At 53.5% G+C, this 14,276-nt stretch overlaps 1 protein-coding gene across 6 annotated transcripts in view; it reads right to left on the reverse strand.

Moving 5' to 3' along the window:
* Positions 1-308: 308 nt before the first annotated feature.
* The window catches only part of TANGO2 (transport and golgi organization 2 homolog), a 40,802-nt gene continuing 26,834 nt past the window's right edge, over positions 309-14,276 (reverse strand). For 3 of the 6 annotated variants that reach the window (XM_047697324.1, XM_047697325.1, XM_047697326.1), the window contains exons 4-9: positions 13,210-13,329; positions 12,506-12,620; positions 8,749-8,819; positions 4,528-4,681; positions 2,884-2,988; positions 309-1,359 (exon numbers count right to left, since the gene is read on the reverse strand). In XM_047697324.1, coding sequence (XP_047553280.1) covers positions 1,239-1,359; positions 2,884-2,988; positions 4,528-4,681; positions 8,749-8,819; positions 12,506-12,620; positions 13,210-13,329 — 686 coding nt within the window. In that variant the 3' untranslated portion in view covers positions 309-1,238. Of the gene's footprint in view, positions 1,360-2,883; positions 2,989-4,527; positions 4,682-8,748; positions 8,820-12,505; positions 12,621-13,209; positions 13,330-14,276 lie in introns of those variants that run through there. The other 3 variants (XM_047697323.1, XM_047697328.1, XM_047697327.1) reach the window with 3 other exon arrangements.

The following is a 14,276-nucleotide window of genomic DNA, read 5'->3' on the forward strand; positions in this document are numbered from 1 at the left end:
GCTCCCCACTATACCCAGATGAGTCCCTGGCCCCTCAGCCCAGCTCAGGATGCCCTGTAACTGGCACCCACCATGTCCCATGCACACAGGCTCTCACCAACCCCAGCCTCTGCCCAAGGACAGATGGATGGACAGGCCAATGGCCCCTCAGGTTTCCATCATGGTGCTCAGGGACCCATGAGCAAAAGAAGAAAGTGGAAAGAGGCTTGTTCTGGTGGGTGTGCCTTGGGAGCTCCTGTAGACCAGGAGAGCAGCCCTACTGAGCCTTTGCACAGTTGTCCCCCAACACACAAGGACCTGAAATGCACTGACTCACCACAGCCTCAGAATTTTATTATCATGGTCTCACATTCAAGTACAGATTCCTATGAAGTCTGACTCCCCAAGGAGAAGGGAAACAGCAAGGGTTGGCTGTGTCCCCTCATTGAGAGGGCCTTCCCAAGACCCATGACCTCCAGTGGGCAGGTAGGTGCCTGAGAGCCTACCAAGGTGCCCCAGCATACACAGGACCCCTGGTGCTTCAGGCAGGACCACCCTCCTCCCCCAACAGGACTACCCCATGCACACAGGAGACCACCCCCCTCCAGGGCACAAAAGACCACCAACCAGCCTGTGCTTCTGTTATGACAGTGGGTTTTCCTAGGGTTCTTGTCATCCTTCAGCCCCCTCTCCAAGAGCAAGTCTAACTGTCCAGAAGTAGACCACGCCCAGGAGAGAGGGAGCCACTTTTAAACACAAGTCTTTTAAACACAAAACCCTGTTGTTTTGATCGAAGCAAAGACCCACTGGCCAGCAGCGCCTGCAGATGTGAGAGGCACATCTCTGTCTGGCATGCATATGTGTGTACGCTAGGATCGGTGTGTGCGTTTGAGCATGCGTGTGCCCATCTGGTACCTATACATGTGTACGTGTGCCCATGCACCTGCAGGTATGCATGGAAGCATGTGCCTTGAGTGTGTGCCTCTATGCTTGGACAGGGTGCAGGCCCAGGTGCTTTCACACACGCACAGCACACCTGGGCCTGCCCCGAGCCGGGCTGCGGGACTCTTGTCACTCCCACTGGCGTAAGGGCAGACCCTGAGCTGGACACGCGGACACGGACAGGTTACAAAAACACCAGAGGGCCCTGGTCCTGCCCAAGGCACAGGCAGTGTGTGTGGCTACAGGAGGCTCCTATCCATACTGGTCCTCAAGGCAGGGCCTTCCAGGAGCCCAATGGCCACACCCATGGAGAGGGGTTAGCTCTGCAGCTTGAACTCGTGGGTGCTGGTCTCCCAGCAGGAGGGGTCCTTGTCCAGCATGCTACGCTCTGTGAAGGTCACGTGCCCATCTGCGTCCACAAGGATGATGGTGTTGGTTCTGAAAGAGAGCAGGGGGCCCATGTTCAGCCCTCTGCCTGGTAGAACCCCAAATGAGGTCTCTGTTACCAGGAACCCTCTCCTGTCTTCCTCCCCGACTACCCATCCCAAATGCTCAGCACACCTTCTCTCCTCCTGCCAGCTGTTCCTAAGGACAGTCCTCACTTTGTTACCACCTGCCTCCCCCTGAGAGAGGGCAGGTACCAGGTCCCCAAGCAGCCCCGGTATAGGCTGATACCCAGAGTAGGCACACGCATGCTGAAGACTGGGGGTCCCAGTCAGGATTGGACCCAGCAGCCACACACCTAGCCAGGGAACAGACCTGGCACTCTGCCTCATGCACGTGGCTACACATAAGCATGTAATTTAGTCGAGAAAACAAGTCTGTGCTGAAGAAGCCTGAGAGAACAGATGCCCTGCCACCTGCCAAGGGAAAAGCCTGAAATGGAAAGGCCACCATTCAAGCATACAACCCGTGGGCTCTGGAGCACCAGTGCTGGGCCCTGGCACCACCCTGGCCCTGCCTACCATCCCATCCCCCAGCTAGAGGGCTTGAAGCTGTCATCTGCGGGAGGATGGAAGACTCGGGCCAACCTGAACTCGAAAACCAAGCATTATGTGTTAACCTCACCATGTACCCAGAGTACATGTGATATCATCGTGGCATCTCTCAGCACTTGTCACCACCCATGCACCCCATCCCTGAGTCCTTAGTGGCCACCGGCCCCCAAGAGCTTGGCCTATCCATCACAGTCCACACTGCCGGTCACCAGGCCGGCACAAGGCTGGTACCCACGGGGTCTGGTTCAAGCCGAATCCAGGAAGATGTTGCTTTGCCCAAGGCCACAGTCTGTCTCCAGGCCAGGTGGGCCAGGTGCACAACAGCACTCCTAGGGCGTCCTGGCTGGGCCAGCAGCCCACCCACCTCCAAGTACAGCAGGTAGGCTGCCCCAGACAGAATCACAGGGATGGGATAGACCTCCCAGGCACACAGAGCCAATCTTCCTCTGCCCAGGAGGGAAAGAGGCACAGAAGGAACTTATTGGGACAGCAGACACCCATGCCAACAGTTTCTCCTTCCCAGGCATTCCCTCCCCCCTTGTGGCTGAGACCAAAAGTTGCCCCTTTCTTGGGTGATGTCCCCAGGCTGAAATGACCTAATTCTGCCCTGGTCACACACAGAATGTAACAGACCCAAGGACATAGGGCGAAGTGAGGGGAAGAGCCAGGAAGTGAGACCTCTGGCCCCACAGGGATCTGGCAACCTGAGGGCGCCCACAGCCATCCCAGCCCCCTCATGGCTGCATAGGGAGCAGGAAGCAGCCCAGGAAACATTGCAGCGCCCCTGGGGGCCAGTGAGCATTTTGCGCATAGCCGTCACCTGTGGTGTCTGCTGGCCCCATAGCCCCACAAGCTGAAATGGCAGCTGCCTGTAAACAGGGCAGAGGCTCTGGGATCCAGAAAGTTCAGGGAAGGCAGGGCTCCTCATGGGACAGGACTGAACGCACCCAGCAGCCCCTCATACCTGGTGCCATAGCCCGGGCAGCGTACACACACAGCCGCGTACTTGCTCAGAAAGGGCTGCACATACTCCCTGCCCTGGTCCTCAATGGCCGGGTCTGGCAGCTGCCTGGAAGGACAGAGGAGGGGTCACTGCCACCCCCTCCCATCCACCCACAGCCCCACCTGCCATCCTCAAGGCCTGCAGTGCCCAAGGAGCCTACCAGCCTCACAAGGTGGTTTGGGAGCCACAGGGTTTTCTGGGCACTTTTCTGCTGAAGGCCTCAAGTCTCAGTCCAGTCTTTTATTTAGGGCTCCGTCACTGGGCCCAGGCTGCCAGACAGGGACTGCCAGGCCAGCTCCCCCTACCAGGGCCCCCAGGTGCTTTCCAAGGACCCAGGGACAGGAGCACCTATGAGCTCAGCACTGGGGAAGGCTCTGTTGAATCAGCAAATGCTGTGGGGGGAGGTGGTCCATCTGGTCAGACCTGTGCAGGCAACAACTCCCCGTACCCCCTGCCCCCGGGGAAGGACAGATGTCATCTCTTAGAGCAAACTCACCTACCTGTCTTGGTGAGGTCTGAGCGGTTGGGGTGCTGTGGGGCAGGGGCCTTGCTGAGGGGCCCCCAGCCACATACACACACACATTGCCTGCCCCAAGAGGTACCCTATGGGCATCTCTCCACATGACAGGAGCCCACTTGAGCCCTGCAACTTGCCAGTCACTGAAGCTGGCGCTGGGACCACAACTGTCAAAGCGGCCAGGACCCCATTTCAGGCCAGCAGGAGTGACAGAAAAGAGACTGAGGGCCACATGACTTACATACAGTTGAGCATGGGATGCTGGACCAGCCCAATTAGGGCTTCCCTGAGGGGTGGCTATGCTGAGGCTGAAGGTCCCATGGTTCGTGGTTCCAAAAAGATCATGGTTCCAAAAAGAGATGGAGAGTAAGCAAGGGGCAGGGAAGGGTTCCAGGAGAGAGAAGCAGGAGGCAGCCCTTTGGGGTTCTCTGAGGGGTTATCGGGTCATCTAGGCAGGATAGGGGCCTGGCCTGAGTATGGGTGACACTGCAGCATGGGAGGAAGGTAGCATGGCCAGCACCTCTGACTCCCAGGTGGGATGGCCATGACATGTGGCAGGGGTGGGGGTGGGGGTGGAGGGGGTGGGCATCCCTGAGCCAAGTACTGTGTGCAGAGGCCATGGAGGTACCTTAGGGAAGTTGGGTCAGGAGTTCCTTTCCCCCAGGCGATTCCTGGGACAGGTGTGTCTGTGCCACAGCACTCATAGGACAGCATGTGGGAAGGACAGTTAACCCCCAGACATACTTCCAGGCTGGCTGCTTGCTTCTGTGGTTTGCTGAGCACCTGGAGCTTTCTAGAATCTCCCACCAGTTGTGTGCAGACATGGGGAACCTCCAGCTACTCTCTGCCCCACAAAGGTCCACACCAAGCCTCTGAGAGCATTGAGCTTCCAAGTATACTGACCCAGGAGGGGAGCAGTTAGGAGAAGAGCAAAGAACAGTATGTCTACTGGGCACCCCCGGGCTGAGGAGCTGTTCCCAGTCACCTCCACAAGCCTCCCAGGGCAGCACAGCCAGCCTGCCTTTATGTCCCAGGACTAGAGAAGAAGTGGGACCCTCTCCTTGTCCCAGCAGGCTCCGCCCACTCACGCCTCATCATTGTTGAGCACATGCAGGAGCTGGGCAATGAGGACATCCTTGGGGAGAGCCTGGCTCCGCTCCACGGCCTCCAGGAAGAGCTGCTTCCCAAAGCACAGCTTCTTCCAGGGCGTCTCCAGCAGCGCATTGCTTAGTCCATACGTTCCTGCAGGGAAGGGGACAGCCCAGCCAGGGCAGAGGCCCCATTGTGGGAATTCAGGGTAAATGTCACTAATTCAGAGATTACCCACCTATCCAGCACTGGGCAAGGGACTAGGAGTATGGGCAGGGACACAGAGCCCAGACCACCCCACACTTCAGCATCTTCTCCATGCACATTCCTAACCCATCTGTGTGGCAAAGGGTGAGAACTCAGCATAGCAGGGCACTCACAGGAGACTTAAGGCACAAGCACCAAGCAGGCTTGATGGACAGAATGATAGGAAATTGACAAACTGAATTCCAATGAGGCAAAAGAAAGGGGAACCTCAAGAAGGAACCACCTCCCCATCTCACTCCCATCTCTAAGTCAGGAAAAAGCTGCAAAGTGTCAATCTCCCTAAGAAGGTCAAGAGTGGGAGAATAGCAACCTGAGGCCAGAGGGATACCTGCTGGATATCAGTCAGTGGTTAGGGAGTCGGCCAACATCAGAATGGGCCTCTGCTGCCACTCTGCCTGCCTATGCTTTCTCTCTCTCTCTCTGACAAATAAATAAATAAAATCTTTAAAAAATATAAAAGAAATAAAATAAAATTTTAGGGGCACCTGGGTGTCTGCCCTTGGCTCAAATCATGATCCCAGTGTCCTGGGATCAAGTCTTGCATCAGGCTCCCTGCTCAGCAGGATGTCTGCTTCTCCCTCTGCCCCTTTCCCCCACTCATGCTCTCTCTTAATAAATAAATAAATAAAATCTTTTTCTTTTTGAGATGTTATTGATTTGACAAAGTAAGAGAGAGAGAGTATGAATAGGGGGAGCAGCAGAGGGAGAGGGAGAAGCATTCCCGCCCCTCCTGCTGAGCAAGGGGCCCAATGTAGAACTTGATCCCAGAACTCTGGGATCATGACCTGAGCTGAAGGCAGACGCTTAACTGACTGAGCCACCCAGGCATCCTTAAGTAAATAAAATCTTTAAAAAATTAAAAAATAAAACCTCAAAAGAAGAGAAAAAGAACTACAACTCAAAAATAAAAATACAAGCAACCCAATTTAAAAATGGTCAAAGGGTCTAAACAGGCATTTCTTCAAAGAAGACATACAAATGACCCATAAGCACATGAAAAGATGCTCAACATCATTTGCCATCAGAGAAAGGCAAATCAAAATCACCAGGAGACACTACTTTACACCCACTAGGATGGCTGTAATCAAAAAGACAGACAGGGGCGCCTGGCTGTCTCTGTCAGGGGATCATGAGACTCTTGATCTCGGGGTCTTGAGTTTGAGGCCCACACTGGGTATAGAGATTATTATTATTTTTTTAATTTTAACAATCTTTAAAAAAAACAATAATAACTGCTGGTGAGGATGTGGAAAAACTGGAACCTCATATACTGCTGGTGGGAATGTATATGGTAGAGCTGCTTTGGAAAACAGTTTGGCAGTTCCCCAAAGGGGTTAAACAGTCACCTTACCATCCAGCACCACCACTCCTAAGTATATGCATAAAAAAGAGGAAAACACAGATCTGTGCAAAAACTTAGAACAAATGTCTACAACAGCATGATCCACGATGGCCGAAAGCTGAAAACAACCTAAGGGTCCATCAGCCAGATGAACGGGAAAATGAAATGTAGACTATCTAGACAATGGAATATTATTCAGCTCTAAAAAGGAATGAAACCCTAATTTGTGCTACAACACAGAGAGACCTTGAAAACATGATGTTAAGAAAGAAGTCAGTCAAATACAAATCAAAGCCACAGTGAGATACCACCTCACACTAGTCAGAATGGCTAAAATTAATCAGTCAGGAAATGACAGGTATGGGCGAGGGTGCAGAGAAAGGGGAACCCTCCTACACTGTTGGTGGGAATGCAAGCTGGCGCAGCCACTCTGGAAAACAGCATGGAGGTTCCTCAAAAAATTGAAAATAGAGCTACCCTACGACCCAGCAATTGCACTACTGGGTATCTACCCCAAAGATACACATGTAGTGGTCCAAAGGGGTACCTGCACCACAATGTTTATAGCAGCAATGTCCACAATAGCCAAACTATGGAAAAAGCCTAGATGTCCAACAACAGGTGGATGGATAAAAAAAAATGTGGTATATAGGGCGCCTGGGTGGCTCAGTGGGTTGAGCCGCTGCCTTCGGCTCAGGTCATGATCTCAGGGTCCTGGGATCGAGTCCCGCATCGGGCTCTCTGCTCGGCAGGGAGCCTGCTTCCCTCTCTCTCTCTGCCTGCCTCTCTGTCTGCTTGTGATCTCTCTCTGTCAAAAAAAAAAAAAAAAAAAAAATGTGGTATATATACACAATGGAATACTATGCAGCCATCAAAATCTTGCCATTTGCAATGACATGGATGGAACTAGAGGGTATTATGCTGAGCAAAATAAGTCAATCAGAGAAAGACAATTATCATATGATCTCACTGATTATCAGGAATTTGAGAAACAAGACAGAGGATCATAGGGGAAGGGAGCAAAAAATGAAACAAGATGAAACCAGAGAGGGAGAGAAACCATAAGAGACTCAATCTCAGGAAACAAACTGAGGGTTGCTGGAGGGGAGGGAGGTGAGAGGGATGGGGTGGCTGGGGGATGGACATTGGGGAGGGTATGTGCTATGGTGAGCACTGTGAATTCTGTAAGACTGATGAATCACAGATCTGTATCCCTGAAACAAATAATACATTATATGTTAATTAAAAAGAAGAAAGGATGGAAGTAAGGAAAAAGAAATCACAAAAGGCCACATATTGGCTGATTACACTTGCATGAAATGTTCAGAATAAGCAAATGCAGAGAGACAGAAAGGAGGTTAGTGGCTGTCTGGGACTGAGTGGTGGAGGGGAGTGGGGGGGTGACTGCTAATGGGGACAGGGGTTTCTTTTGGGGTGATGAAAATGTCACGGGGTTCCATATCAGTGATAGTTGCACACCTTTGCAGATAGACTAAAACCTACCGAATGATACAGTGTATGTGAGTACATTGTATTGTAAGGGCCTGTTTAGCCAGAGCAGCTCCATCCTGGCCCTGCCCCTCCCCCTTCAGGGAACTTACTTAAAAACAAGTCCTGGAAATCAGTCCCAGGTAACAAAGCCCAAATACAAAGGTGGGTCAGGCCAGGTGGAGGTATCCAATCGATGGGGGGCGCATACTGTCTCCTAGCTACCAAGGAGTATGGGCCCCGCCCTTTGGGCGCCCATTCTGACCAAGGTGATAGGCTAGTTCAACTATCTACTATAGGGTAAATTGTAATTCAATTGGTCACTTACGTGTGACCTAGCAGGACTGTGCAGCTTTCTCTGCATTAAAATCTCATTGGTCACCGTGCATGGCCAGGTCCAACCACATGGCCTTCTCCCTTAAAAGTTAGTCTGTAAGGCAGACGGTCGTCGCCTCTTTGCAAGATACGGCCCTGGCTGGTCAGTTTGATTCTCAATGGTTAGAGCGAAATAAAGCTTTACTTGATCTTCGCTTTGTATCAGTCTTGCTCCTTTGACCATGGACCCAACAGTATGATATCTGAATTACATCTCATTAAAGCTGTTAATTTTAAAAAGTGATATGATCAGGCAGGGTCAAGCTCAGGGAAACAACCTGATATACTTGAAACAACCTCACTCCCTCCCTTCCACCTTCCCCCTCTGTGTCCCTTCCTTCCTCCCTTTAGCAGAAAACAAGCATCTCCAGTCACAGGATCTCAAATACTGAGAACTGCGAGAGGGCATCACAGGGGCAGTTTCCAGATACTTCCACAAAGGCCTCTGGGCCAACGCACAGAACTGGGGGTAGAAGAGACCTCTGTGTCCTTTTGTAAACACTGTCAGTTTTCAGTTCTCTCTGGGCAGTCACCGGCTCTGGGCTAGGGGAAGGTAGCCCTGCCGTGGGTGCCCTGACTTGTGGACCAAGTGTAGGCCATGGGCCACTATGGGGGCATAAGGCACACCAAAGGCCAAGGAGCATAATCCCTGGAGAGAAATGTGACCGGGGCCTGGGTTCTGAAAATTACAGAAGTGTCCCCACAGAAACAGCCCCCACCTTGTCACCGCCCGCCAGAGTAGGCTTACCTGGTGCCAGGACGACTGGCTCGGGCTCCCCCCGGTTCCCGTAGTAGCAAATGACATCTCCCTTCTCCGTGCTGTGGACAGGAGGACAGAGAAGGTCAGATGGGAGCCACAGGGTGCCAAATCTCTCACTGCCTGGTGATCTCCATGGTCCCATTGATGAGAGAATAGAAAGCTGGCTAAGGACAAAGCAAAAGCTGACACCTTCCAACCTTCCCCCACCCCCACTCCTGGGTGGGACAGATGTGACATTCTTTAGGAATCTCCCACCTATCTTAACGTTAATACCTTGCTAGAGGGAAAAATGACCTTGACAATGGCAAGGCTACAAGGTCTCTGGTATCTTGTAGGTCCTCTTTAGCATATGAAAGTTCTATTGAAACCTCCCTTTTCCTTCCCCCGCCCCCCATGGTACATAACCTGCCACCCCTCACAACCCCAGGGCAGCAGCTCTTCTACCCACGGGTCCTGTCCCATGCTTTAATAAACCACCATTTTGCACCAAAGATGTCTCAAGAACTCTTTCTTGGTCATCAGCTCCGGACCGCACCCCACTGAACCTCACTTATATTCTAAGACTTTATCACCATCCCCAGCACAGGGTCAGGACAGGAGTTAGTCAGGGCTCCAGCCTCCCAGGGGCCTCAGAGCTAAGATCTGAGACCCTTGGCAATGACCTCACTGTGCCTGCAAACACCACTCCCCACCCCCACAGCCCATCCCCATACACCTCCAGACACAGTGGGATGCCCCAGGGCAACAGAGGCTTCTGAACAAAGCACCAAAGATCCCATTTGCCTACTTTTATGTGCTGAGTGTGCATTTAAAAATAGTTCAAATGGCTGGGAGCTGAAAATGTTCCCACTCGTAGTAAATACCATAGTAAATCTTCCTTGAAACTGCCTTCTCTGCAAACTAGAGAAGGTCTCTTCCTGGCCTGTGAGCCACCTTCCGGCCTGCAGGTGCAGAGAACGCCACATCGGGACCTAAGCCTCCAAGCTGAACGTTGTAAAGAAAGGGCTGGGAGGGGCGGCCAGGAAGTCCCTCCCGCTGCACCCAACCTGGCCCCAGGTGGCTTCACATTCTGCTCCTGTTCTTCCTCCCCACAGCCCCTGGCTCATTTCTTAAGCTATCTAGCTAAGTCTTCAGAAATTTTTAAAGGCAAAAAGCTAGAAAGCATGAAGACCCATGGATTAGACATCGACTCCTGCTGTGCTTGGTCAGGGACTGGCCATGACTGCGATGAGAAGCTCTTCTCCTTGACCCTGACTTCTTTCTGGCACCTTTCTGGGGTTGCTTGTTGACGGCCAACTCCCTCAGTTGCCCTGGCCACCACCTGTCCTTGAGGGCTGTGTCTAGGGAGGGAGGCTCTGACCCTGTGGTCCCAGGAGGCAGGAGAGCTGTTCAGGCACCAACGGGCCCAAGCCCACCTGCGGGAGCCACCTGCCCATGCAGGTGTCCACTCAGAGCACAGGGCCCTCATCACCCAGCCACTTGACATGGTTGCTGAGCACTGAGTCCTGCTGGGCTACTGGTCTCCCAGACCAGGTCAGATGCACAGAGAATGACAAGTAAGGTGGTCCCAGCACAGGGCGGGCAAGAAAGGCATGGAAGTTCCCCTCTGGGAGCTGTCCATGGTGAGAATGAGAGGGCCGGGTCCAGCAAGCGCCCATGCCAGCACCCACCTCCTCCCATGGCCACTGCAGCCTCCACATAAGTGTGTCGATCCGTGCAGCAAGAGTGGGGCTGAGCAGGTCACATGCAATGGACACTCTAGGCACAGTTGGCCTGGGGCTCTTGAGGAAGGAGGTGGGCTCAGGCCACGTGTCTGGTCATGGGCCCTCTGTGCCGTACTGACCACCTCCCGGGGTGGAAGCTGACCACCTTCACTGACCTCTGGGGCATCGGCAGTGGGGGTGCACAAGGGGAGGGTGGGAGGGCAGGAGGGCAGGACGATGGATGCTCACTTCACTAAAGGACAAAGTCACAAAACCCCTGCAGTTCCCAGGCCACATCTGTCAAGTGTGGGACAGAGCACAGACCACCCTGGCTGCCCTGCCCTGTTCCCACCCAATGCCTGAATCCACCAGCCACTCTGTACACCCTGCTCTGGGAAATGCACATGGGCCCTGGGGCATCCAAGGCGAGGACAACCCGCCAGGGCCTCTCCACCGTGGCCACCCTTTGCGGCTATGGCATCGCCACCCTCCCACCTGCCGTGATCTGCCTTATGCATCAAGACTGTCAACAGTGTCCCCAACCCAGTCCCCACTTGGTAGTGATGAGGGAACAGAAGGCTGGCTGAGGACAAAGCAAAAGCTGACACCCTCCAACTTTCCCCCACCCCCACTCCTGGGTGGGACATATGTGACATTCTTTGGGAATCTCCCACCCATCTTAATGTTAATACCTTGCTAGAGGACAAAATGACCTTGGCAATGGCAGGGCCTCTGGTATCAGGTATCTTGTAGGTCCTCTTTACCATACGAAAGTTCTATTGAAACCTTCCTTTTCCTTACCTACCCCCAACTCCATGGTACACAACCTGCCACCCCTCACAACCCCGGGGTAGCAGCTCTTCCTGCCCATGGGTCCTGTCCCCATGTTTTAATAAACCACCATTCTGCACCAAAGATGCTTCAAAAATTCTTTCTTGGTCATCGGCTCTGGACCTTACCCCACCGAACCTCACATATGTTCTAGAACTTCATCAGTAGGATGGGGCTACTATCTCCAGGGGCTGCTGGACCACAGCCCCATCACATACCAGCAGGGTCTCAGCCACATCAGCAGCCCGTCGGGAGCTTGGCCGCAGCAGTTGCACATGGGACGGCAGTGCCAGGTGCTGCACAGGAAGGGCCCAGCATCCACTCCCACATGGCCATGCAGCTAACTGCTTGCTACTACTGTACCCCTGTATGCCTCATGGGGCCTGGCAACGCCCCACTGGCCACAGGTCCCTACCAGGCTCCAGCCACCCCACTCCTGACTCTCAGCCAGTGCCAGCAACCCTGAGGCTCCAGGCCTTTTGGGGTCCCTTCCTCCTGCCTCTGCTCCTTGCCTATTCTCCCAACTCCAGGGAGGGGAAAACTTTCCCCAAATGACTGTACAGCACAGCTTCCGTTTCCTCTGGCGACGGGGCCCATGGGCAGCTGGGACAGCTCTGTCGCCCCTTTTGACAACACCACAGAGACCCTGGGAGCTGCCCACTGAGCCCCTTGCAGAACATGAGATAAGCCACGCCATGTGCTCAGACACACCGCCCTAAAGTAGCCACCAGGAGGCCCCAGAGCTCAGCAGCACCTGACCGCCAGCACTGCGGGGAAGCCAGGCTGCTAGGGACCTTCCTTCTCCAGGGGCCCCTCTGTGCACCAGAGAACAGGGCAAGTGAGGGGCAGCTCCAGAACAGGGCACTCCTGAGCCACAGGCCTGGGGAGGAGACCTTAGGGGCAAGGGGCCGATGTGGGCCAGGGGTGCCCCCGGGACCAGAGATGCCCGCTGCAGTCACGCCACAGCTCATGTGCAGGAGATGGTGACCATCTCGCTGCCACCAGAAGCCTGGGTTCCACTCCCTGCATCCCCACAACAGTCAGTCAGCCCTGGGAAGCTTCACCATGCCCACCAGGTGCGATGTCCCTGGAGAGGCTGCCACAGCACCCCAACCTGGGTGGCAGGGTGGGAATCCCACTTCCTGCCAAGCCCACAGCTCTGCTCCGTGGCAGTGGCCGGTGGGCTGCCATCTCCCTCCTAGCAGACCCACCTTAGGTCAGCTGCTATGAGATTAAAGCCGTTGTACAGGTGGCCCTCCGCAGAGACCTTCTTCAAGTAGGACAAGCTGTCCATGTCTGTAGTCAGAAAGTGGGTCACAAGTTCACCTGTGGGTAGGGGACAGACATACATGGCCGAGGTGGCACGGTGGAGTCCCTCATCCTGGGGAGACTGATGTGGGGCCAGTGCAGGCTAAACTTAAACCCCCACACCAGCCATACCTCACTGACCTGGCAACTAAGGAGGTCTGCATCCAGAACTAGGTTTTTGTTGGGGTTTATTTATTTATTTATTTATTTATTTATTTATATTTCTGCCCTTATGCCCAAAATGGAAGTACAGCATGAGAGGAAAAAACCTTCATTGGGGACAATTGTGTCCCCACAGCTGTCTTCCTAGGGGTACTGCTCTGCAAACATCTGACAGGTGGGGGGGGGGGACAATGACAAGAGCCAGAAGTGACACTTTGGCCTGGGGCACAAATGTGGACAGTGTTCCCTGAGAGGGGCCGACCATGTCTGTGCCAGCAGGGGCTGCGTGGGCCAGGCAGAGCGGGGATTCCCACAGTGATGCCAGCCAGTGGGTCCCAGAGCCAGAAACACCCTGATTCCCCTTCCTCCTCTTCCTGGACCACATGTGCCTGAGGAAAGCCCGCCCTCCCCACCCCCCACCCCCGGAACCAGGGTCCCACGGTACCTCGGCCCCGGGCATCCCGGTCCTGCCGTGGCTGCAGGTAGTTGGTGAGTGCAGCTAGCTTCCCCCGTGTGCTGATGCCCAGCCATGTGCCTCCTTCCTTGCCTTCTTCCATGTCAAGCCCTGTGACAGATGGTAGTGTCACCACCAGTAGCACCTACTGCCCCATCCCTGTGTCCTGGGGAGACAGATGCTCAGCCCAGCAGCCTGGGCTAAGGAAAAGGGTCTTGAACTACTCAGGGCAAGGCAGCCCCAAAGCCCACAGGGCATGTGAGAGAGACCCTGCCCCCAAGATGATATCTGATGCCCATGGGAGTCCCTAAAACTTGCAGTGGAGCCTGGCATGTGTGGAATGCATCCTGATGCTTGGATCAACATTGGATCAACACTGTGCTGGAAGCACAGTGGCAGCCACATCCTAGCAAAGGCATCAGGCCCAAGCCCACATCCTGGATCAGGTGCGGGGCCACTAGCTGTCCTCCCCCAGCAGGACACAGCAGGACACATAAGCCCTAAGGTGGGTGATTCACTAGGAGCCCTGAGCACATCTAGGTCCACCTATTTGTCTCATTTTCATCCCATAGGCCTGGGCCATGGTTAGTCCTCCATGGGGCCTTGCCACTGGGTCGGTAAGGCCCTTAAAGCCACAGGAAAGTGTATTCCTAGATTAGAGGATCATTTCAGTTGAAGACTGGGGCAAAAGCAGCAAAATCATTTTTATAATAATAATAATAATAATAATTAAAAAAAATTGTAACTATAAAAGAAATAAAAGGTGGAAAGATCAGAAAGGAAAAAATTAACTATCTTTATTTGTAGACAAGATTACAGGTGAAGAAAATCCAAAAGGAATCTACCCCTCCAAAAAAAAATCTCGTGGGGGGCCCGGACTGGCTCAGTCAGAAGAGCATGGGACTTCTGATCTCAAGGTCCTAAGTTTGAGCCCATGTTGGATATAGAAATTACTTTTAAAAATTATTTGATTTTTTTTTTTTTAAGATTTTATTTATTTGACAGATAGAGATCACAAGTAGGCAGAGTAGCAGGCAGAGGGAGAAGAAGAAGCAGAC

Source organism: Lutra lutra, chromosome 12 (assembly GCF_902655055.1).
Source record: "Lutra lutra chromosome 12, mLutLut1.2, whole genome shotgun sequence".
NCBI lineage: Eukaryota > Metazoa > Chordata > Mammalia > Carnivora > Mustelidae > Lutra > Lutra lutra.